The 25,558-nt window shown below is 44.7% G+C and overlaps 1 protein-coding gene across 2 annotated transcripts in view; it reads right to left on the reverse strand.

Moving 5' to 3' along the window:
- Positions 1-25,558, reverse strand: part of CMTM4 (CKLF like MARVEL transmembrane domain containing 4) — a 70,006-nt gene that overhangs the window by 11,716 nt on the left and 32,732 nt on the right. For both annotated transcript variants that reach the window (XM_078438845.2, XM_078438844.2), the window contains exon 2: positions 6,824-7,000. In XM_078438845.2, the coding sequence (XP_078294971.1) occupies positions 6,824-7,000 (177 nt within the window). The remainder of the gene's footprint in view (positions 1-6,823; positions 7,001-25,558) is intronic.

The raw sequence follows: 25,558 nt of genomic DNA on the forward strand, positions 1-25,558 counted from the left end.
TTCATTCAGGATGGAGCACAGATCAGCACTTCATTCCCTTCTCTTACTATATAGTATTCCATTGTACAGGTACCCCACATGTTATTTACCTTTTCATCAGTTTTTGGACATCTGAGTTGTTTCCACTTTCCGGTTGTTTTAAACAATGCTATTATGAACTTACAAGCTTTTGTGTAGACATATGTTTTCATTTGTATTGGATCATCACACGATTTTTTTTTTCCTTTATCTGTATCTTCCCATTTTTCTGTAACAAACACTTATTCCCCTGCACGGCTTTATTAAAAGGCTTAAAAGTGGAATACTGCACATGTTCATCGGCATCAACTACGTGAGTTCCTCATCCATGAAACAAACATCAGGCCTTGTAGGTTCATCCTTCACATTAGGGGGCACACATGGACATGACCTTAGAACAGGCTTTGGGGGGAGTAGTCAACAGTGGTGTTTAACTTTCTTTAATGCTTTTTTTTTTAATGTTTATTTTTGAGAGAGAGAGAGACAGAGAGACAGAGATAACGAGTGGGGGAGGGGCAGAGAGAGAGGGAGACACAGAATCAGAAGCAGGCTCTAGGCTCTGAGCTGTCAGCACAGAGCCCCCGACAACAGGCTCAAGCCCATGAACTGTGAGATCATGACCTGAGCCAAAGTCAGGATGCTTAACCAAATGAGCTACCCAGGCTCATGAAAAGGATGAAAACCACCCTCACATACACACACACTTGGGTCCCTTCTTCAGTGACACACCAGGAGGTACAGATGTGAACCCCTGTAACTCCAAGAACAGATCAACAGGGTGTGGGCTAGAGGGTGCGAACCCGAGACCTATTGACCATATCTGGCCCACAGACAGGTTTGACTTGCACAGCTTTCAAAGCAAATTTGAACACGCCAACATTTAAACACCAGAAGACTGTACGTAAAAAACTAAGTTCTTAAAAACAAACAAACAAACAAACAAACAACCTTCTAGCTGCCTTTGAAAAACCGTTCCAGAAGTGCCCTATGGCAACCACAGGGTCAGCGGGGGCTGAGTAGGAGAACCACCTGCCTGCCTCCCCGGTCTCCAGCCCCAGAGGCCCCGAGTCTACAAGCCCAAGCCAGTCCCCGAGAACAGGCCGTCCTGTAACGTGCCCCACCCTTCCACACTCTGTGCCCAGGAGTCACCCACTCATCTCTCAAGGCCCAGCTGGAATCCGGCGTTTTCTCTGAACTCCCCCTGACTGACCCACTCCAGGCTCCCGCCCAGGGAATCCACCACCTCCTTGCCTGTGTCCTGCCAGGCCACACACCAAACTGGATCTGATGGAGCACACCTGTCCACAGGCAAGCAGCTTGCATCCACCTGCCGTGTGCTTTCAGTTCCAAGTCCTGGCACAAAGTAGGTATCCGGTTCGTGTTTGCCGGACTGATAACAGGTGAGATAGTTGTGAACAGGTTGGGGCCCAGCCTGTCACTGCAATTGCTCCCAAACCACGGGGCTCCGTGGCTGGCTCTAGCATCGGTTCCACACAAGGATGAGAGAGCAAGTTCACAGCCACTCAGTCTATACCACGCACGGACTTGTGCTCGAATGGCCCCGGTATCAAAGGGACAATCCTAATACTGATGATAGTGGCAAATACTCTCCATGGAGTCCCTGTTGTGCCAACTCTGTGTGCGTGTGTGTGTGCGCACACACATGTGTGTATAACTTCACAGATCCTAACCTAATTATGACCCAAAATACGTATAAAGTAGGACACGTGTTATTCTGTTCTGCTTTTATGGGGAAAGAAACAGAGTACCAGAAAGGATGAGTGTGGTATAATAAAAAAATATGTATTTGGTCTTTGTCCCCAGTTCCTTGGCATTTTCTGGGGTGACAGGAGTATCTTTTGTGGTTCATAAGGAGCCCCTCTCAACCATAAACAACCATTAGTTTGTGCTAATGAGGTGACTCTCTGGAGCCCCTGGATAGTTTCAGGATGGGAGGTGGTTACCAGAAAAACCAACCAGGCTGTTAGAGGGTTAGAACTTTCTGCCTCACCTGCACCAACCTCCAGGGAGGAGAGAAGGGCTAGAGATTGGGTTCAACCTCCAAACGACCAATGATTTTAACCAATCATGCCTACCTAATGAAACCTCCCTAAAAACCTCCGAATGACGGGGTTCAGGGAGCTTCCGAGCTGGCGACCACACACCCAGGCCGGGAGGGTGCTGCACCCCAACTCCAGGAGGACAGAGGCTCCAGCACGTTGAGACTTCTGGATCCTGCCCTCCACATAACACATCTCTTCCACGTGGCTGTTCCTGCGTTGTATCCTTTACAACAAACCAGTAATCATAAGTAAGCACTTTTCCCAAGTTCTGTAAGCTACTCTAGAGAACTACGAACCTGAGGGGGCAGCTGTGAGAACGCCCAAATCTGCAGTTGGTGCAGGTGACCTGGGAGCTCCATTTGTGGCAGGTGTGTGAAGTGGGGGCAGTCTCGAGGAACTAAGCCCTTCGCCTGGGGATCTGTGTCAACTGTAGGCCTTAGTGTCGGAATGGAATTGAGTTTTTGGACACCTAGTTAGTGTCAGAGAATTAGAGAACTGCTCGGTCTGGAAAAACTACACAGATTTGGTGTCAGAAAAAAAAAAAAAAAAGACACACATTTGGTGTAAAAAGTTGTGTCAGAAACCCCACACAATGAGTCATGGCCAAGTCCTTGGGGCTCTTCAGGTGGCTCCTCTGGGTGACTCAGACTGTCCCAACTCAACACCCAACCGACCTGGGTTTTTGATCCGGAGAGGTCTGTGGGATGCGCGAGGGCCACTAAGGCACTGAGAAGGAAACCAAGGAGGAAGGAGAAAAGCCAGGACAGGGTAGTATCAGGGCAGGCAAGAGTGGAGAGTACAGCAGCAAGAACAGAGCGTTCCATGGCAGATTCCGCTCAAATGTTCAGTGAGGAGATGGGCGGGCGCCTGGGTGGCTCAGTCAGTTAGGTGTCTGACTCTCGGTCATGATCTCGCGGTTTCGTGGGTTGGAGCCGCGCATCAGCCTCTGTGCTGGCAGCGTGGAGCCTGCTTGGGATTTTCTCTCCTTCTCTCTCTGCCCCTCCCCCACTCGCACTGTTTCTGTCTCTCTCAAATGAAAAAAATATGTATTTAAAACATGTTCAGTGAGGGGAGAACTGAGGAACAGCCTGGGGATCCAGGAACACGGAGGCCCCAGAGATCACGACCAGAGTACTCTCAAGAACGTCAAATTTACCTTTTGTCCCGAGCGGTGACTCCACTGTCTTTATCATTCTTCATTCAACTGTACATTTTAATGAATTTTTCTGAATGATCTGTATTTGACAGTGAAAGGTGGGAAAACACAGATTGGGAGGAGGGAAGGAGAGACAGCACGTGCAGACCTCCCTGCTGGTTACGAAGTTAGGCTAAGCAGGCTCTGATGGGCTCGTGGCACCAGCTAGGGAGACTGGGAGCCGCTAGTGGGCTTTCAGTGGTGGGAAAGGGATGAGAGAAGAGAAGGAAGGGGTGGGGCCAGAGGCTTGGGACACTAACCAAGGTAAACACAGGACGCACAGGCATATGAGCCCCTAATATATAGAGAAAAACAAATACCATGTGGTAAGTCCCATAGATTCATCAACAAACAAACAAGCAAACCCAGAGCTAACAGAATCTTTCTGCTTGCATCAAATAATGCTTGTATAAAATACATACTTTGCAACCTCCTTCTTATGTGCCATTTTTCATGAATATTTTTATGTCAATGTAGGCTCCTGAACGACCGTTTTGCTAAATCTATACTAATCACGCCCTATTTCATTCACTAGCAAGCTCTGTTGATGACAATAACTCCTACCGCCTTGTTAGAAAAACACAACACAGCCAAGGCCAACCCTCTGTAGGGATTCCAACTGGGAAACCCAATCCCAATAAGCTGTGTCCAGCCCTGAAGAGCTCACTTTTTCTCCCCTCCCAAAGAATAGATGACCTGAGCTCTCCTCAGTAAGTACTACCTCCTCAAGTTCATGTACTCACATACTCTTCTGTTGGATAAGCAAACACCTTCATCTGCTCTAAAAGGGTGGAAATTCTTGGCGCGTCTGGGTGGCTCAGGCGGTTGGGCATCCAACTCTTGGTTTCGGTTCAGGTCATGATCTCACGGTTCCATGAGTTTGAGCCCCACGTCGGGCTCTGCACTGATGATGTGGAGCCTGCTAGGGGTTCCCTCCCTCCCTCTCTTTCTCCCTCAAAATAAATAAACTTAAAAAAAAAATGGGGGGGTGTGTGGAAATTCTGGAAAAAGGATCCCAAAAAATTGAAAGCATTCTCAAGTGACCACATCACTTACTCAGGTGTTTGCTCCACCAACACCATCCAGAAGAAAATGATGTATGTTAACTTCCCAGTGAAAAAGAGGCACTTCAGTACAACTGAATAATGTGGTAGTCACCAAGCAGAAAGCCCTTCATGATTAAAATAGGAAAATCCAGGATGCCTGAGTGGCTCAGTTGGGTAAGTGTCCAACTCTTGATTTCGGCTCGGGTCGTGATCTCTCGGTTCATGAGGTCGAGCCCCGCATTGGGTTCTGTGCTAACAGCTCAGAGCCTGGAGCCTGCTTTGGATTCTGCGTCTCCCTCTCTCTGTCCCTCACCCACTTGCTTCCTCTCTCTCTCAAAAATAAACAAATATTTAAAAATTTTTGTTAATAGTTAAAAAAAAAAAAAGAAAACCACTCTCACTCATGATAATATTAATACTTCTTATACAGGGTTATGGGAGGGGGGATGGGCTAAATGGGTAAGGAATTAAGGAATTTACTCCTGAAGTCATTGTTTCACTATATACTAATTTGGATGTAAATCTTAAAAAATAAAGTTAAATTATAAAAAAAAAAAATACTTCTTATGCAGGCAGCAGCGCACACTGGCTTGAGGTCCCCTTATACACATTGTTTCATTTCCTTCTTAAAACAAGCCTGTAACATACTATCGCCTCCACCTTACCAATCGCGGCCTTCAACATGCGGCTGTAAGTGACCTGCCCAGAGTCACACACAGACCTTAAGAACCACCTTGCACTTGAACCCAAAAATGTCTAATTCAAAGTCCCTGGTCTTCCTGGCAGCCACTTCTTTGTCAAACGGGTCCTCCGGCACTTTGCATTCTGGTTGGAGGAGGCTAATGAGGTTGTCCTATGCTCTCTGTCTACTACACTGTCAATTTAAATGGATAAATGCTCACAACTCTGTGAACATTTTTTAATGGAGAACACAAACTTTATCTTAAAAATACTTGAGGGGCGCCTGGGTGGCTCAGTCGGTTAGGCGTCCGACTTCAGCTCAGGTCATGATCTCACAGTCCGTGGGTCTGAGCCCCGCGTCGGGCTCTGTGCTGACGGCTCAGAGCCTGGAGCCTGCTTCGGATTCTGTGTCTCCCTCTCTCTCTGACCCTCCCCCATTCATGCTCTGTCTCTCTCTGTCTCAAAAATAAATAAACATTAAAAAAAAAATTTTTTTAAAAATTAAAAATACTTGAGATGCTGGGGCACCTGGGTGGCTCAGTCGGTTAAGCGTCTGACTTCGGCTCGCGTCACGATCTCACTGTTTGTGAGTTCAATCCCCGTGTCGGGCTCAGTGCTGACAGCTCAGAGCCTGGAGCCTGCTTCGGATTCTGTGTCTCCCTCTCTCTGGCCCTCCCCTGCTCATACTGTGTCTCTCTCAAAAATAAACAAACATTAAAAAAATAAAAATAAAAACCACCTGAGATGCTAAAACCTGTCACAAAACCAGGACAAATCCAGCTGAGTTTTCGACTGAAATCAGCTTTTCTAGTTCAGCTCTTCTTTTATATTCCCTCCTAGGAGTTCGAACAACACACAGAGTATTCTGCCAGGAAGACCCGCTCCTCTCAGTACCCCACAGGATCACCATGGGGGTGGTCTTCCCAGGCAAGGGGACCTCCTCCCTGGCTCCCGCACCCGGGGCACACTTTCCATGCTGCCGCACACACCCAGCACTAGGCAGCAAGACAGGAGCTCACACAAGGGTGGGCGGTCTGCAGCACCCTTCCTGCTCCTGCCACCCTGCAGCAGGAGGCACAGAGGGGGAGGCAGCTGACTGTGCTTTCTTGTGTCTCTGACCGATTTCCTTTGGGCTCTTGCACATGAGTGTTTGCAAAGAAACATCAAGAAAACCAAGTGCTATTATTAAGTTTCCTTTCTCATTCAGCAGGGCAAGGAAAAGTAACACACGTCAAGGAACAGGGGCCCAGGAGGGACCAGCCCTAAGCTTCCCATGCTGATCAGAGGGTGAGCCCGTCATTAAGAACCCAAACCGTCGAGAGGGCACGCTTTTTCCACTCAAGACTCTGATCAAACCACCAAACCCTCTGCGCCCTACCAGTTGCTTTGAATTTAATGATAATCCTAGGCTTTGCAACTCATTGGTCATTTTCATTCATAATTTCAATTCTTCCTGAATCAATACTTTTGTAAATGGCTTTTGGGTCCAGTGTGAAAAAAAAATAAAGGTATTAATTCCATTTTCTCTTTCCAGATTCTGTAAATATCAACATTACCAATCTTCTCTGGGGATCATAAAACTGAAATGACATCTTTAAAGGGGTCAAAATAATTTTTATGATGGTTTTACCATTAGTGAAGATTCAAATTACCTTATAGTTTTATCCAACCCAGTAAAGAAATTTAAAATTTCACAGTTGAATTACAATGAAATATTTAAGTATCAAAATGAACTGGAACCAAACAGCACACGGAGAGGTTCCAAATTTCCCTCGGAGCGGAGCGGCACCCAGGGTCAGAGAGCGGTGACCTATACTCACTGTCAGGTTCCAGTTGATCTGGGGGATCCTCATGTGAAGGTTCAGACTGAACAGAATCAGCAAGACTCCAGTCACCACAAATGCACTACAGCTCACAAACTCAAAGAAGTAGAGGCCTTCACACGGAGAACACTCCATGATGGTCTCTATGCAGATGAAAGCAATCAGGGCCAAAATCTAGGAAGAAAATTGGAAACACACATGTATGTGTATATTTAGTACATGGCCGTGGACATATGTGCCTGCCACATTTAACTAAAACTCCACCACCACCATATGCAGCCAGAGTTTTCCTCTGGGGACGACAGCATCACCGTCAGGAACACAACCTGATGAAATTCTTACGAAACAGGTATAGAGGATAGAATTCCTGATGTGGACACCTCGCACGACAGCCCTCCGACACCGTCCGGGTGTGGCCCTCGTGAGGAAACAGAAAGGAACATCTCTGTGATGTTTTCAGTTCTGCCTCTGCCACCAGTAAGTGGACTCTGCCTACACACGTTTCCAATTTATAGTCCCCACCACAATTATGCCAAACACGGAGAGGGCAGGGTCCAAATGGTGTCCGTTTATGCCATCTGCAGCTGCCCTGGTGGTTCAAGCGGAGGTCACGCAGGCCGACTGGCACCCCTGAGGGCTTGAAGACAGGGACGAGTATAATCCCTCCTTCTCCCAGTTACAAGTCCCTAAAAGTGAGGCCTACCTAATTAATTCATGAGCTACGTTTTTTAAAAGTTATCACTGGAGGGGCGCCTGGGTGGCTCAGACAGGCAAGAGTCTGACTCCGGATTTTGGCTCAGGTCATGATCTCACAGTTCCTGGGTTTGAACCCCACACTGGGCTCCGTGCTGACAGTGCAGAGCCTACTTGGGATTCTCTCTCCCTCCTTCTCTCTCTGCCTCTTCTCTGCTTGCCTTCTCTATCAAAATAAATAAACTTTAAAAAACTTTTTTAATAAAAAATAAAAAAATAAAAGTTACCACTGTACTTGGTCAGAAAAAGTTGGAACGGCAGCTTATAAAAACATTGAAAATTTTACCAGTAATGGCATCGGTTTCTTTCTGAAGAACCAAAGTAATATTCCAGCAATATGTCCCCGGAGATCAGAGCTCATAGTTAAACAGGTATCAGTGGAAATTACCAGGTAAGCTTTTAAAAGATTTCAGGATGGGGAGTGCCTGGGTGGCTCAGTGAAGCATCTGATTCTTGGTTTCTGCTCAGGTCATGATCTGATGGTTAATGTGTTCGAGCCCTGAATCGGGCTTCGCGCAGACAGCACGGAGCCTGCTTGGGATTCTCTCTGTCCCTCTCTCTCTGCCCCTCCGTCACTCACTCTCTCTGTCTCTCTCTCAAAATAAGTAAATCAAAACTTAAAAAAAAAAAAAAAAAAAAAAAAGATTTCAGGACCAGGTGCCTGGGTGGCTCAGTAGGTTGGGCAGCCGACTTGGGCTCAGGTCAGGATTTCACAGTTGATTTCAATCCCCAAGTTGGGCTCTGTACTGACAGCTCAGAGCCTGGAGCCTGCTTTGGATTGTGTGTGTGTGTGTGTGTGTGTGTCGCTCTCTCTCTCTCCAAAATAAACAAATATTTAAAAAAAAAATTTTTTTTTTTAATTTCAGGAGAAGGAAGAGGAGGGGTTCCAATGGCTGAATTAATGGGCCAATGATCAGGACAGGTCAGGTGGTCTTTTACCTAAAACCTAAAACCTAAGATCAGTCTTAGTCTCCCAGCCTCTACTCTACCGCTTCTCTAACAGAGCACTTCTCAGACCACCACATGTTAAGCCTGGGCCAGAACCTGAGGCGAGCCCCCACTTCAAAGGTCCAGGAGGTATAGGCAGGCGACACGGTGGTCCCAGATTTGTCCTTAGAGCCACCAACAGCTGCATCACGAGAGAGCCCATCAGAAGTGCAGAATTTTTTTTTTAATGTTTATGTATTTTTGAGAGAAAGAGAGCTGGCAACAGGCAGAGAGAGAGACACACACAGAATGCGAAGCAGGCTCCAGGCTCTGAGCTGTCGGCACAGAGCCCGACACGAGCCTAGAACTCAGGAACCGTGAGATTATGACCTGAGCTGAAGTCGGACGCTTAACTGACTAAGCCACCTAGGCGCCCAAGAAGTGCAGAATCTCTGCCTCTCCTCCTTGACCTACAGAGTCAGAATGTTGTTGTTGTTGTTTGACAAGATCCCCAGATAATTAAACTTTGGGAAAACCCCAAGGCATGGGCTGCTCTGTGACCTCTGACTACTGGAGTCCCACATGTGCCTTTCAGGGCGGGACTCAATGCCACCTCCTCCCCATGCCTTCCCAGATTGTCTCTCTCCCTGCCAGGCATTATTTGATTGCCCCTTCTCCTGGGAAGGCTTGTTCATCTGTGATTGCATTCTATCCTTTTTTAAACTTGCTATCATGTCTCTCTCTGCCTCGTGAGCTTTTTGAAGGCAGGGAGGGGCCAGCCCATCTCTTTCCTCCCGAGGCACCAAAGCACAGTTACTTGCACGCTGCCAGCAAACAGGGCCTCGGGAGCCACGAAAAACCCACACCCACAGTTGCTAACTTGCTTGGCAGGATCTCCACGTGAAAGGCAGGACAGGGTGGCGCCACTCTATCCACTATCAACATCAGTACTTCCACACTGGGGTGCTTGGGTGACTCATTCAGTTAAAAGTCTCTGGCTCTTGATTTCGGCTCAGGTCATGATCTCACAGTTCATGGAATCGAGCCCCACGTCGGGCTCCGCGCTGATAGCCCAGAGCCTGCCTGGGATTCTCTCTCTTCGCTCCCACCCCCTCCTGCCCCGCTTGTGCCCTCTCTCTCTCTCTCAAAATAAATAAAAATAAACATTAAAAAAAATATATTTCCACACAGCAATCATAAAAGACACTTCTATCAATACATGGTTTGTGCTTCTATTTTAAGTCAGAGCATGCTGAGACGGGGGTCTTTAAGCACACACTTTGTGCGTCTCCTGATCACTCTTGTTACAATTCTCTGCAGAAGCAGAGACTTGAATTCTCCATCTGAATTTCATGCCTGACTTGCAATCAGTTCACAAAGAAGTAGTTCATATAAGGGAAACTCCTCAACTTTTTTCTTCCCCCTGTAATTGGATCTAGTAATCCTGGGCAAGAAATAACACACTGTACTGATGAGTTACAAATGTTTCTGGTATGCTAACTTCAACCATATTTGTGTGGGAAGGTAACACCTACAATCTTAAATATTAAAAACGGTTTCAAGAATATGCAAATCTAATAGGCCACTCAATACAGCAGTGAACAAAACAAACAATCTCTGCTCTCTAGCCCATATTCTAATGAAGGAGAAGCTTTTAAAAATTAAATTAAAAATACAGTACATGAGGCAGTGTTAAGTGCAAAGGGGGAAAAAATCCAAGCAGGGAAGGAGAGTGCAGTGTAACTAGGGCAAAGGTGTTTGAAATGTTAGGCAGAATGACATGAAAGCCTCACCGAGAATATTCTAGATTTATATGAAGTTTATCATTTATCACAGTCTATTACAACGATATTCAAATGAAAGAGAATTTCGACTGCCCCCATTCTGACCTCAGTCTGTTCTGATTGAGTTCTTCTTTCCAGTTTATCTCTTAACTTGGGCCAAACACCCTGTGAGCAAAGCATCCTGTGATGGAAACCGAAACTGTCCCCTCAAGCAACAGGCACTGCCCTGAGCCAGCAAGAGCCATCAAGAGCCAGTGGGGCCGACCCCAAGACAATGATCAACCTGACCTTTACTGACCAGCTGCAAGTACCCACCGACTTTTGTCCCACATTTTCCTTCTATAAACCTGGAAGCATTTTCAGCACGTGGGAGATGTCTTGGAGACGTCGTTCCTGGTCTTCCCAGGGCGCGCCTCCCTGAAATCAATTCCTTTCTTCTTTCCCCGCCACTCACCTCTGCCTTTGGACTTTGTCAGCGGCCAGTGGCTGAACCCAGTCTGTCTGGAACCCCCGGAGCCAGGTGCTCTTGCACCCCAGTTACAAAAGGATAAAATTAAACAGCAAATGGAGATATACACAGGGCAAGGTCCAAAAGCGTCTCTAACACAGGAGCTCTGTCCTGCAGAGTTTGGAATGCACGGCCCTCCTGGCACGTACATACACATTTTGGTTTACCAGCCTGGAAGCTGTCAACTCTTGCCTTCAGAGTTTTTAGAGCTCGGTTTGCAGCCCCTTCCTAGAGGCCGGTGGGTGGGGCTGAACTCTCTATCACAAGGTCGCTTCGCCTGGCAACCAGCCTCCATCCTTAGGTGCCTTCCGCAACAGTCCTCTCATTAACACAAACTCAGGTGTGGTTGAAAGGGAGTTGTTAAGAAGAGCAAAAGAAACCTCTCATCATTTGGGAAACTTCAAGGGTTTTAAGAGCTCTGTGCCAGAAATGAGATGAAGACCAAATATATTATTTCCTGCTATAAATCACAGTGTCATGAGTATTCATAGGTAGACAGAGATACAGATAGATACACACACACACAGCTATACACATACATTAATCAATCCCCTTTTGATAGGTATTTAAGCAGCTTCTAATATTGTTTCGAATAAGCAGTACGCTTTTCTGCCTGCCTTTTGGCATAGCAAATGTCAAATTTTCCTCCAGCACAGTGAAGTCTACTGCTAAAGTAAAACCTACCTATTGACCAACAAGAAGAAAGTACGAACTCAAAGTTAATGCTGGAAGCCAACAACTTCAAGGCAACCCAAGAGTCAGAAGTAATTCAACTTATAACTGTTTTGCAGTAGACAAATATCACAATGTAAAATAGTACGGAGTTGTTCAAAAAGGTGCAAATAAGTAACAGCCCTTGTATTTGCTAATTGAGGGATCATGTGTGTCCTTGACAGGGCCCTTTCCATGTAGCACCTACCGACTGACCAAGAGTATTTTTTCATAGTTGGCAAACAAATTTATACTAAAAGGTTGTCAGCAGCTAATTATGACTGGCAAACTCAAAAAGCAGGAAGGGGAAAAAATGTTGACTGATTAAGTTACTATTAAAACTTTTCAAAATTTTGGGGCGCCTGGGTGGCTCAGTCGGTTAAGCGTCCGGCTCTTGGCTTTGGTTCACGTCATGATCTCACGGTTAGTGAGTTCGAGTCCCATATTGGGCTCCGTGCTGATAGTGCAGAGCCTGCTTGGGATTCTCTCTCTCCCCTCCCCTCTCTCTCTGCCCCTCCCCCAACTGGCACACACTCTCTCTCAAATAAATAAACTTTAAAAATAAATAAATAAATAAAACTTTTAAAAATTTCACAGGACCCCATGTTACTATTGGTGGAAGTGTCCAGCGTCAGGACCTTTCTGGAGGCCACAGTAATCAACGGCACTGTTCACCAGTACATCCCATTCTCCCCCTTGCAGGCACACTGTAAGGTTGGAGGCTTGTGCTGTGAGATGTTCCCCATGCAGATTTATTCTCAAGATGATGGAGTTTCTGCCTCAGAACTCCACAAGTGCCGCTCCAGCTTGCTACCATGACTCCTCACCAGGTGGCAATGGAGTATCAATGGGCATTCTGGGGATTTGGCTAACTGGAAGCTGAGTGAGAGACAGGTTACATTTGGGTTCAGTTGTCACTTCCACACATAGTTACTGTAAATCCCCCCACCGCAGGAATGGCTTCCAGATACACTCTGAGCTGACATCATGAAGAAGAAACAGGCCCTAAAATTCACAAGATAGACCAAGATTATATTCAATAATGCAGAGTATGTAATTATAAGCACATACATATGTTCTCCCTTTTTGGTGGGAATCACATGAAATAGAATTGATCAGGGAACGCAAACTGGTGGTTTGAGGAGGTTCCTCAGAAAGTTAAAAATAGAACTACCCTATAACCCAGATATTGCATTACTAGGTATATACCCAAGGGATACAGGTGTGCTATTTCGAACGAGCATATGCACCCCAATGTTTATAGCAGCACTACTGACAATAGCCAAGGTATGGAAAGAGCCCAAATGTCCATCGATGGATGCATGGATAAAGAAGATGTGGTGTATATATACAATGGAGTATTACTCGGCAATCAAAAAGAATGAAATCCTGCCATTTGCAACGACGTGGATGGAACTGGAGGATATTGTGCTAAGTGAAGTCAGTCAGTCAGAGAAAGACAAAAATCATTTGACTTCACTCATATGAGGACTTTAAGAGACAAAACATGAACATAAGGAAAGGGAAGCAAAAATAATATAAAAACAGGGAGAGACACAAAACATCAGAGACTCTTAAATACTGAGAACAAACTGAGGGTTGCAGGAGGGGTTTGGGAGGGGGGGATGGGCTCAGTGGGTAAGGGGATGAAACACTGGAATCTACTCCAGAAATCATTACTGCATTCTATGCTAACTTGGATGAAATAAACAAACAAATTAATTAATTAATTAAAATAAAATATAAAATAGATCAGAATTCCAGGGTGTATGGCAGGAACCTACAGCAGTGCTACAAAGAATGAGAACGTGTGTGGAAGATGACAATTCATGCATCCCAATTTGTAAGACGCTATCTGACAAACCCTGAAATGATGCGGTCGGAAAGCCCCAAAGACAACGGCGCTCAAAATGGCCTCCGGTGCATTGAAACCGACTGAAGAAGCCAACGTGCCAGTGACAACCTGCTACACACATTCATCCATAAGAGGATGTACAGAGCATAGCAGCCTAACAGCACAGGTAATGGTGCTGCTCAATACAAAATAGTGGCAATTTAAAATGTGAGTTGCTAGGGGCACCTGTCTGGCTCAGTTGGTGGAGGCTGCAATTCTTGATCTTGGGGTTGTGAGTTTGAGCCCCACACTGGGCATACAGATTATTTAAAAAGAAAATCTTAAAAAATAATAAAATTTAAATTGTTCTAGTGTACACCTACATTTTTGTATACTCTGATTCTGTATACTTTTTCAATATTAAACTGATCATACTAAAAATTCAAATATGACCTATATTAGTGGAGGCCTAAAAACAGAAAGAAAACAGTTCTTAAATTCATAATTTTGTGTGTTTCTCATTAAAAATATTCATTCTTGTACCTAGCTTTCTATTTTTAATTTAATATATTTTTCCTGTGGGAAAAGTGGGACTCCAACGTCACATGAGTCTCAAGCCACTTAAGCCAGCAACTACTTCTGGTTTGAATAACAAAAGGTTTGAATGGGTGAGAGATCTGGCAATGGCCAGTGAGGATGCTCCCTCTCCCTGCCTCAGCAGCCAGCAGTGTTCCGGGAGGGGGTGGCCTCTGAGTAAGGCTCATGGGAGATGTGTACTATTCGTGAAAAGAAAACCTCCCTTGTGTTAAGCCATTGAGATTTTAGTTTGTTGCTGAAGCATAATCCAGCTCATACGGACTAGGAAGGGAACTCCTAGGAAGGAAATTTCACAACATGTTCTAGGTCTCTAGTACAGAACTGCTTATTTTACTAGATGAATATGTCATTCACTCTTTTTCTTTTCTTTTTTTTTTAAGGTTATTTATTTTGAGAGGGAGCATGCACACAAGTGAGGGAAGGGCAGACAGAGTGAGGGAGAGGGAGAATCCCAAGCAGAATGTGGGGCTTGAACTCACAAACCTTAAGATCATGATCTGAGCCAAAGCTGGATGCTTAACCAAGCCACCCAGATGCCCGTTACCACTCGTAAAGACACCAGATCCAAATGGTTTTACAAACTCTTACCAGATTGTCAAGGTAAAGATATAGAGATATTGACTATGGTATTTAAACTTTTAAAACAAAAGCATAAAATATTTGGAATTTCAGGAATCCGTCTATGTGGTAGGACTGTGGATAGATTTTTTTTTAAAGATTTTATTAAGTAATCTCTACACCCACCATGGGGCTCGAACTCACAACCCCAAGATCAAGAGTTGCACATTGCACTAATGGAACCAGCCAGGCACCCCATGTAGGCTTCTTTGACTTTCCAGAATTTCCACAATGAGGATGTGTGCTTTTATTTTAAAAAATTAAATATTCCATGTATAAACACTTTCTGAAACACACTGGCTTATTATGAGTTAAATGTTAGTGACCTCTAAGAATCAATCCTTACTTGTTTTGAAACCATTCATGAATATTTAAAATCGACATTAAAAGCTCTAATGGGGGCGCCTGGGTGGCGCAGTCGGTTAAGCGTCCGACTTCAGCCAGGTCACGATCTCACGGTCCGTGAGTTCGAGCCCCGCGTCAGGCTCTGGGCTGATGGCTCGGAGCCTGGAGCCTGTTTCCGATTCTGTGTCTCCCTCTCTCTCTGCCCCTCCCCCATTCATGCTCTGTCTCTCTCTGTCCCAAAAATAAATAAAAAACGTTGGAAAAAAAAAAAAAAGCTCTAATGGAAAATGAAAGTCACTCTGCAAGTCCATGTTGGTCCCATTTCTTTATCAGAAGACTTCATCATTCCTAAACCCTTCCTGAGAGCACACAACCCCTCTCCTGGAAGCCACTGCACTATAAGTGCAGGGAGTGAGCACAGAACAACCTGGAGACCAGCACGTAATAAAAAGGCCGGCCTTACTCTAATGTGATGGCAGGGACCCCCATGAAGGAAGAGTAACCCTAGTAGGTATGAAGATATCTTCAAAGATCAGACGAAATCCTAACCTTCCTTGATTATTAGTTTATCAAAGGATCTAATCAAACTCACTTAAAGATATGCATACAAGTCGGTGAAGCATCTGACTTGGGGTCAGGTCAAGATCTCACAGTTTGTGGGTTCGAGCCCCGCATCGGGATCTGTGCTGACAGCTCAGGGCCTGGAGCCTGCTTCCGATTCTGTCTCCCTCTCTGCCCCTCCCCCACTTGTGCTCGCTCACTCTCTCTCTCTCTCTAAAATAAAATAAACACACACACAAAAATTTAAGATACACATACAAACAAAAATCACAATATTTAAAAATAGTTTTAAGGAGTCTCAAAACCACCAGATGCAAAATGACTGTCCAAATGAAGACTATCTCCAACAATCTGAATCGGCAGTGGCTTCTATGTGGCCACACAACTTCTCCAGTGACCCTGACTGCTCTGTGGCACCTAGAGGCTTGCTGGGATTAGGGTCTCAGTTCCAACACAGCCAACACACCTCATTATACACACAAAGACAGGTAACTGTCCAGGTGCCAAGGCTCAGTGCCCAGAGAAGTGCTGAGGTTTGGAAAACTGACAGTCGCCGAGAGCTTGGGCAGCAGCAGAGGTCTTGAGAAGTCTTCCTGGGAGCAACTGGACTCAGGGGGTCTCAGAGGAGAAGCAGGAGAGAAAGCTTGTGTGAGGTGGTGACTCACTTTCAAACTGAGACCCTTGGTTGGGGGTAAAGTGGAGGGCAGGGACAGAACCCAGTCCTTGACCAAAGTACCTCAGTTTTCATGTTTATACTCCCATTAACAGTCGGTCCTAAACTTCGCTGACCAAACAACAGAACGCCTCTTTATAGCCTTCTCAACTAATGTTCCAGGAAGCATCCAAATCATGAGCCTGGTTTCTACACTGGGAAATTATTTCTGTTGTGCTTTAAAAAACAGTATTTTGGGGGTGCCTGGGTGGCTCAGTCGGTTAAGCATCTGACTTCGGCTCAGGTCATGATTGCTTCAGATCCTCTGTCCCCCTCTGCCCCTCCCCAACTGGCGTGGCGTACACGCTGTCTCTCTCTCTCTCTCTCTCAAAAATAAATAAATCTTATGAATGAATCAATGAATCAACGGATCAAATGTCCCTCTTCCCACCAAAACTGAAAAAAATATTTGAAAGATGAGACATGGCTTGTACTTAGCCTCAAAGACCCGACGCTGCTTCTGCTGTAAGCCTTCCTGATGAGCAGAAGGGAGAAGTGAGAGAGGGCAGGAGAGGTGCAAGGCAGTGACCACGCCTCAGAACCAGCTCCATTCTTAACCACCTCACAGCGGAGGCTGAGACGGGAGCCGGAGCTAGAAGCGCAGAAGGGGCACGAGGCCTTTCCCCCGCCATCTTTCTGCATCCTGAGGCCAGGGGTTGTAAGCTGCTCTCCATATGTACAGGCTTTTAAATGACAGAGCACCTTAAAACAGAAGCTGCCAGGCCAGAAGCCACGCTACGTGTTCTGCAGAGGGCCTCCAATGGCTGGCCATGTGCTGCCAGCCACCTCAGAATAACAATGGTTTGCATGTAGGAGCATCTGTAAGGTAAGGATGCTCTCAGGCCCCGTGCTGGGCACGGTCCATTCGCTGTCTGATACTCACTCAGGAAGCAGGTGGCATCTCCATCGTGTGGCCAGAAGATTGGTCCAAGGCCCCAAAGGTGTGGTTCCACAGACCTCGTTCTCCTAGGCCAGATGTCTAACATAGAACTTACGTACCAGGGTCTAGTTCCTCCCCACACTCTTGGAAAAAAGCAACACTGTATGGCTCCTCTTCAAGGAACACAGGAGACCCGGCAACCAGTGCCACAAGGCTCCCTGACAAAGCACACAACTTTGATCATTCTCAAAGGGATCTAACTACAGTAACATCTTAATTTGCCTAAACAGAATAACCCACTGAGTTGCCACTCTCAAGGGAGGCCATCCCTTGAGGAAAGTAGATTTAAAATATTTCCCTCCTCTCTCCCCTGAGACAATCGAGCACTGAGCAAATCTGGGGGAAGGGGGTGGTTCTCAAACAAAGGAGCTAATGGTGTCAAGGGATTTGAGCTATGGATTTGAGAGAGGCGGAGATTTAAAACAGAACTACCTGCTCAGGAAGGGCAAGGACCCCCTCAGGCGCTAAAGCCACCAAGGCGGCTGTTTAGGCAGAATTAGTTTAACCAAAGGAGCCAAGGGGCAGAAGCAAATAAGTGCCTTATTGTTGAGAAGAAAGGGAGAGACAGACAAAAGGGGGAAGGGAGGCTGCCAAGGACTCAGGGCAGAAAGAAGAAAACGGGAGACCAGGGCAAGGTGACCAGCACCTCCACCAGCTCTGTTAGCCATGCCCCGCGGGTACCACATTCGGAGCAGTGCCCGCTTCAAACCCCGAAGGCTTTGTTTTCTGTGAAGGACAGAAGGCTCGAGCTGCTGTCGGCCTGGTCTGGTCTGAGCCGAGGGTGTTACAAGGCCAACCCAACAGGTGTTCCTGATAGATTTTCCAAGCCAGGGTCTACTGTGTAAATAATTTTGCCATTTTGAAATCCTAAAGCCATACACATAAGAGTTGAACTCAGGGGATTGCATTTCAAGTTCTTTTTTTCTTTTCTTTTCTTTTCTTTTTTTTTTTTTTGACAAGACTCTCACCTATAACATAAATTATCAGACTTATAGCATAAGTGAGCTCGATCACACACACATTAAACCCACAGGTCACTTGTACACAGTGGCTGGCCATGGCATACCACAGTGTTAGATCAAAACAAGTCTATTTTTAGACGTCCAACTACGTACGGCCCATAACAGTATTCCCGAAGTGCAAAACATCTTGTTTTTTAAAAAAGTTTAGAAAATCTTATTATGTGGTTTGATGATAGAATTGCACATGACTTCAGAAAACCACAGGACGGTCAGCATCTTTCTTGCCAAAAAAATGCCCACAACATTTTCCTGCAAATGCCACCCTGCCCAAAAAGCTACATTTTCAGACCATTTAAAGTAGTAATGGAGCAAAAACAACGCACATGTAGATGTGGAGGACACAAGAGACAAGCTGCCTTCAAACCACACACATGTGAAGATGGTTAACGATGCTGCTGGCATTCGGGTTGCCTTTCCCCTCCCTTCCTTTCTCATGTCCTTGCTTCATGGATAAAGCTGAAATCCCAGGAAGTAGCCTCCCAACCCTCATGATTCAAAAGTAAAACCTGCCCCCTCTCCTTCATCTCTCTGCTTTAACTCTTGGGCACCTCCCCACCGTAGCATCTCTGAAAAACACCTTAACCAAATGGCAAGAAGGGCACTGTTTTTCTCATTGAATGAGAAACTAGCAGTCCAAGAGGAGCTTTTTTTCTCCTCTTGGATTAATTTGGGGTCAAAATAGTGAAATGCATATCCTAAGAGACCAGGAGATAGATAGACAGAAAGATAGATAAAACAGATAATATATATAAATGTATATATTTGAATAACATTCAAATCTTGGTTTCTAAATACTATTATTTTCCAGTGAAAGGAACCAGGGCTCCCTTGGAGAATTCAAGGGCTAAGGTAGGGAAATCTAAGAGGAATCTGGATATCTTGTGTCTGAGGATGAAGGGAACATGTCTAAAGGACATTGGAGACAGTTCCAAAGGGCTCCCACTGGCCAAATCTGGGACAATTTGAGCACCAAAATAAATAATAACAGTTAAATATTAAAAGACTGTGAATAAAACATGAACCCATGAGCCCATACTGACATAAATAAACAGGGGAGAAGAGAAAACTCTTCCTTGCAGTTGAAATCCAGCTAATAAATACAGAAGGAATGATGGATTCAGACAATCGCCATTTGGCAACCATCATAACCTACTGAATTCGAGCAAGAATCAATGGATATTAAAACTCATGAGGAAAAGTTTGAGGAGCTACAGGATATTTACATGCTCTAAAAGTATCTCCCCACAAAAAAATACTTACTAATTATACAGGAAAGAATAGTAACTTGACAGTGGAGAAGCCTGGCAGATATCACTTTAACCAAGTTCGGATTACCAGTAATGGAACGAATCTAGCTCATTTGCCTCTGATATGAGGCACTAAGAAAAATGCCCCATCATTTCTGTGGTATTCCTGACAATACCACAAAATAAGCAGCATCTAAACATGAGAAAACGTCAAACTCAAATTGAGGGGCATTCTACAAAATAAATGGCCTGTATTCCTCTAAAATGTCAATGTCACAAAACACAAAGGCTGTGGAACTATTCCAGATTCAAGGAGATTAAAAAGACGTGACGACTGAACGCAATACATGACCCAGGATTTTCTTGTACTATATAGAGCAGTCTTGAGACAACCAGAGAAACATGAATAAGGTCTAAAGTTTAGCTTCAGTATTTTATCAGTGTTAATTTCCTGACTTTGATCATCTTCCTGCGGTTTTGTAACAACACCTTTGTAACAACACCAGTCTTACCTTTAAAGACATTGACATATTGAAGGATAAATAGGCATCAAGTATGCACTACACGCTCAAAAAAGTTAAAATATTATATAAATATACACATACACATACATACACCTACACACAGAAAGAAAGGATAAAGTAAATGTGGTAAAAAGTTAACATTTGGAGAATCCAGGAGAAAGTATGTATTATTCAGTACGAACCTTGCAACCTTTGTGTAAGTCTGAAATTATTTCAAAACCAAAGGTCTTTTTAAATGACCAAAAATACTGAAATCTATTAAATATAGAAAAATCCATGAGTTTTTAACAGGTCATTTCAAGGGGGTGAAACCCCAATGTTTACCTTTGGGGGTTGCTAAAGCATCAGCTTGTTATTAGAAAACAAGTAAAGGACAAAGACCAAGCAGGTACCTTGCTTGCCTTTCCAGTACAAACTGTATTTAAAGGCAATCAAATGGGTGATGAGGGAAAGTTCCTTACCAGAATTCCAGCTAGTAAATGCAGAAGGACTGACAGAATTAGAAAATTACCAGTTGGTAATGGACCTGGGCCAGTTTCTCAACCCACCTGAAAGCTAGATGTTAACTTGGTTGTATTCATATATATATATATATATATATATATATATATATATATATATATATTTTTTTTTTTTTTTTTTTTTTTTCCTCTGCCAACTTATCAAAATCATCCTTCTAACCCCCATTTGTGTCACCCTCCACTAAAGCTTTCTATGGCGCTTCAGCTCAATTACCCTCCCCTCACTCAGACTTCTGTAGCTCTTGGTCTAAAACCAATGGTTCACATACTTGGTTCACATGGAGACCTTTTCAAAATTCTGAAACCAATACTCTACTCCAGAACAAAGTTTCCCAAACTTGGCACTATTGACACTTCGGACTGGAGAATTCTTCGTTGTGGGGGTCGTCCTGTGCATCGTCTGATGTTTAGCAGCATCCCTGGCCTCTACCCGCCAGGTGCCAGTACTCAACCCACCCCTGTGGTGGCAACCAAAAATGTCTCCAAATACTGTCACATGTTCCCTGAGAGGCAAAATCTCCCACTTCCAAGGAGAACCACTGACCCAGGTTACGATTATCATTGGCTGTTAAGCTATTGAGTAAAAGGTCAACGAGGAGTTTTAAATAGCTAGATCAGGCTCAAAACACCTGTACCCACCGGTCAATCCTGGCATCGCTAAAAGTGAGACAATCAGACATTGCTTTCTTTTTTTTTTTTTTCTAATTTTTTTTTTTTTTTAATGTTTATTTTTGAGACAGAGAGAGACAGAGCATGAACGGGGGAGGGTCAGAGAGAGGGAGACACAGAATCGGAAACAGGCTCCAGGCTCTGAGCTGTCAGCACGGAGCCCGACGCGGGGCTCGAACTCAAGGACCGCGAGATCATGACCTGAGCCGAAGTCGGCCGCCCAACCGACTGAGCCACCCAGGCGCCCCTCAGACATTGCTTTCTGATGTCGATGCAATAGGTTGTACACAGCAGGACCTAGAAAACTTTCTTGCCACCCCCTAAAATCGAGCCTCCAGAGCTAACCCTAGTGTACAGGAAATGGAAGTTAGAAAAGCATGTTGGGGCACCTGGGTGGCTCAGCTGGTTGAGCGTCCAACTCTTGGTTTCAGCCCAGGTCATGGTCTCATGGTTCATGGGTTTGAGCCCCACTTTGGGCTCTATACTGACAGTGTGGACCCTGCCTGGGATTCTCTCTGTCTCCCTCTCTCCCTGTCCCTCCCCCACTCACTCTCTCTGTCTCTCCCTCAAAAATAAGTAAACTTAAAATCAGAAAAAGAAAGAAAAGCATGTTAAAATTACACTGAGGAGGCCATCAACCAAATTCAAAATGTGAGAAATGCTACACAACAAACTACCTAATGTCATCAACCAATGAATAGCATAAAAGGAGGGGGGGCTGCTGTTGCAGACTAAGAGACACTAAGAGGGGCGCTGGGTGGCTCAGTCAGTTAAGTGTCTGACTTCGGCTCAGGTCGTGATCCCACGGTCCGTGAGTTCGAGCCCCACATCTGGCTCTGTGCTAACAGCTCAGAGCCTGGAGCCTGCTTCAGATTCTGTGTCTCCCTCTCTCTCTGCCCTTCCCCGATTCACTCTCTGTCCCTCTCTCTCTCTCAAAATAAATAAACATTAAAAGAGAGAGAGAGAGAGAGAGAGAGACTAAGAAACGTATCAAGCAGAAGCAACGTGCAGATCTTCTTTAGATCCTGACTCAAACAAACCTAAAAGGCACTTTTGCGATCCCTGGAGAAAAAGAAACACATACTAGATTTTAGATGATATTAAGGAACTATTAATTATTTAGATGTGATAATATTGTGCATGTGTCATTTAGGGGAAAAAGTCTTCAACTGTTAGAGATGTATACTAAGTAGTTACAGTTGAAATGCTATCATATCTGAGACCAGCTTTAGAATATGTCAGGCAGAAAAATGGGAGGAGTTGATAAAGAAGAAAATAAGGGGCTCCTAGATGGCTCAGTCAGTTAAGCAGTTAAGCGTCCAACTCTTGGTATCGGCTTAGGTGGTGATCCCGAGGTCGTGCAATCGAGCCCTGTGACGGGCTCTGCACTGAGCACGGAACCTGCTTGGGTGCTCTCTCTCTCCTTCTCTCTCTGCCCCTCCCACCCTCTAAATAGATAGATAGATAGATAGATAGATAGATAAGTAAAATGTTGATGACCACTGAAGATGGGTGAAGGGTATACAGGGATACATAACGCTATCCTCTGTACTAACACGAAGGTTAGTTTTATGTCAATCTGAGTGGGCCACAGTGTGCCCAGAGTAAACATCGTTTCTGGGTCTGTCTGTGAGGGTGGCTGAGGGCCTGAATAGAACAAAAGGGAGAGAAAGGAAGAATTCGCCCCTTTTTTCCTGCCTCACCGCTTGAGTCACATCTTCTCCTGCCCTTGGGTTGGAATTTATGTCATCAGCGCTAGGCTCGTAGTCCTCCAACTGAATTACACCACCGGCTTTCCTGGATCTCCAGCCTGCAGACAGCAGATCATGGGACTTCTCTGCCTCCATAACCACGGGAGCCAATTTCTCACAACAAATCTCTTTTTATATCCCACTAGTCTGTTTCTCTGGAGAACCCTGATTAATACAACTAGTAAATGTTTATAAGTTTCCATAATAAAAACCTAAATTTAAAAAGAATGTTGAAGGACTTACATCCAGAATATACAAATAACACTCAAATCTTTACAATAAGAAAACAATCCAATTTAAAAGTAGGTACAAGAGGGGGCCCCTAGGTGGCTCAGTGGTTAAGGTCCAGCTCTTGGTTTTGGCTCAGGTCTGTGAGTTTGAGCCCTGTATCAGGCTCCGTGCTGACAGTGCAGAGCCTGCTTGGGATTCTCTCTCTCTCACTCTCTGTCTCTCCCTCCCTCTCATGCTCTACATGCACGCTGTATCTGTCTCTGTCTCTGTCTCTCTCTCTCTCTCTCTCTCTCTCTCTCACACACACACACACACACACACACACACACACACACACAAAATAAACTTAAAAAAGTTGGGGGAGTCTGGGTGGCTCAGTTGGTAGGGCGTCTGACTCTGGCTCAGGTCATGATCTCACGGTTCATGGGTTCGAGCCCCGTATGGGCTCTGTGCTGACAGCTCAGAGCCTGGAGCCTGCTTCAGATTCTGTGTCTCCCTCTCTCTCTGCCCCTTCCCTGTTCACACTCTTTCTCTGTCTCTCAAAAATAAATAAATGTAAAAAAATTTTTTTAATTAAAGTTCAAATTAAAAATTTTAAAAAAAGTGGGTAGAAGACACCACACAAAAGAAGACGTATAGATGGCAAACAGCCACATGAAAAGATCCTCAACATTATCAGCCATTAGAGAAATGCAAATTAAAATCACAATGATACACCACTTTACACTCACCAGAGTGGCTACAATTTAGAGAGTAAGAGACAATACCCAGTGATGGCAAGGATGCAAAGCCACTAGAACTCTCACACACTGCTGGTGAGAATACAAAATGGTACACAGCCACTCTGGAAATGGTGAGGCAGTTTCTTATAGAGTTAAACATACACTTATGCCCTATGGCCCAGTAATCCCACTCGTAGGTGTCTACCCTAGAGAAATGAAAATTATGATCACACAAATACCTCTACATAATGTTTACTACAGCTCTGCTTACAATCACCCCAAACTGGAAACAATCTAAGTGGCCTTGGATGAATGGATAAGCAACTAGTGGTATGTCCATAAAATGGAATATTACTTAGCCAAAAAAAAAAAGATAAACTACTGATACGCACAGCAACACAGAAGAATATTTCAAATGCATCATGCTAAGTGAAAAAAGCCAGACTCAGAGACAACACTGTATGATTCTACTTATGTGACATCCTGGAAAAGGCTCAAATATAGGGATAGAAACAAGATATACTGGTTGCCACAGACTGGATAGAAGTAGAGGGAATGATTAACAAGAAAATGGCAGCATGAGACAAGTCTGAGGGGTGATGAAACCATTCTGAACTTTGATTGTAGAGGTAGACAAATGACTACATATTTGTCAAAATTCACAGATCGGTATACCATAAAAAGTGAAATTTGTCGTATTCAAATTAAAAATAAAAATGAAAACCACTGTATGTCAACTTTACTCAAAAAAATTTAAGATAAAAATGAAAAACAAGAAAACGCTGTGAAGCCTATTGATAAAGAGAAGTATGCAATCATGTTATAAAGGAACCTGTATTTTGTGTGTGTTTATGTGTGTGTGTGTGCACACATCCATACATACATATATAATAAACACACACACAGAAGTGTTATACACAACGTGAATACTGCTCATCTCTGATTAGTAAGATTCCAGGAAATTTGTTTTTTTCTTTTAAGGTACTACTACTTTCTCTTTTTTTCTAAAATAAATTAGCAGTACTTGTATCATTTCTTTAAAAAGTAATTTTGAGGGGTGCCTGGGTGGCTCAGTTGGTTGAGCATCCAACTTCAGCTCAGGTCATGATCTCACAATCCATGAGTTCGAGCCCCACGTTGGGCTCACTGCTGTCAGTGCAGAGCCTGCTTCGGATCCTCTGTGCCCCCCCCCCCCCGCCCCTCCCCTGCTTGTGCTCTCTCTCTCAAAAATAAACATTTAAAAAAATTTTTAAATAAAAAGTAATTTTGAGGAGCACCAGGGTGGCTCAGTCAGTTAAGCGTCTGACTCTTGGTTTCAGCTCAGGTCATGATCTCACGGATCATGGGATCAAGCCCCACATTCGGGCTCTGCACTGACATCACGGAGCCTGCTTGGATTCTCTCTCTCCCTCTCTCTGACCCTCCCCTGCCCTCTCTCATGCTCTCTCTCTCTCTCTCTCAAAATAAACATCTTTTTAAAAAGTAATTTTGAGGGGTACCTGTGTGGCTCAGTCGGTTAAGAGTCCAACTTCAGCTCAGGTCATGATCTCGCGGTCCGATCCATGGGTTCGAGCCCCGCATCGGGCTCTGTGCTGACAGCTTGGAGCCTGGAGCTTGCTTTAGAGTCTGTGTCTCCTTCTCTCCCTCTGCCCCTCCCCCACTTATACTCTGTCTCTCTCTCAAAAATAAACATTAAAAACAATTTTTTAAAAAAGGAATTTTGAAACAAGCAGATAAAAAGATAAACACAAGTTC

The sequence above is a fragment of the Panthera onca genome, chromosome E2 (genome assembly GCF_046562875.1).
Source record: "Panthera onca isolate mPanOnc1 chromosome E2, mPanOnc1 haplotype 2, whole genome shotgun sequence".
NCBI lineage: Eukaryota > Metazoa > Chordata > Mammalia > Carnivora > Felidae > Panthera > Panthera onca.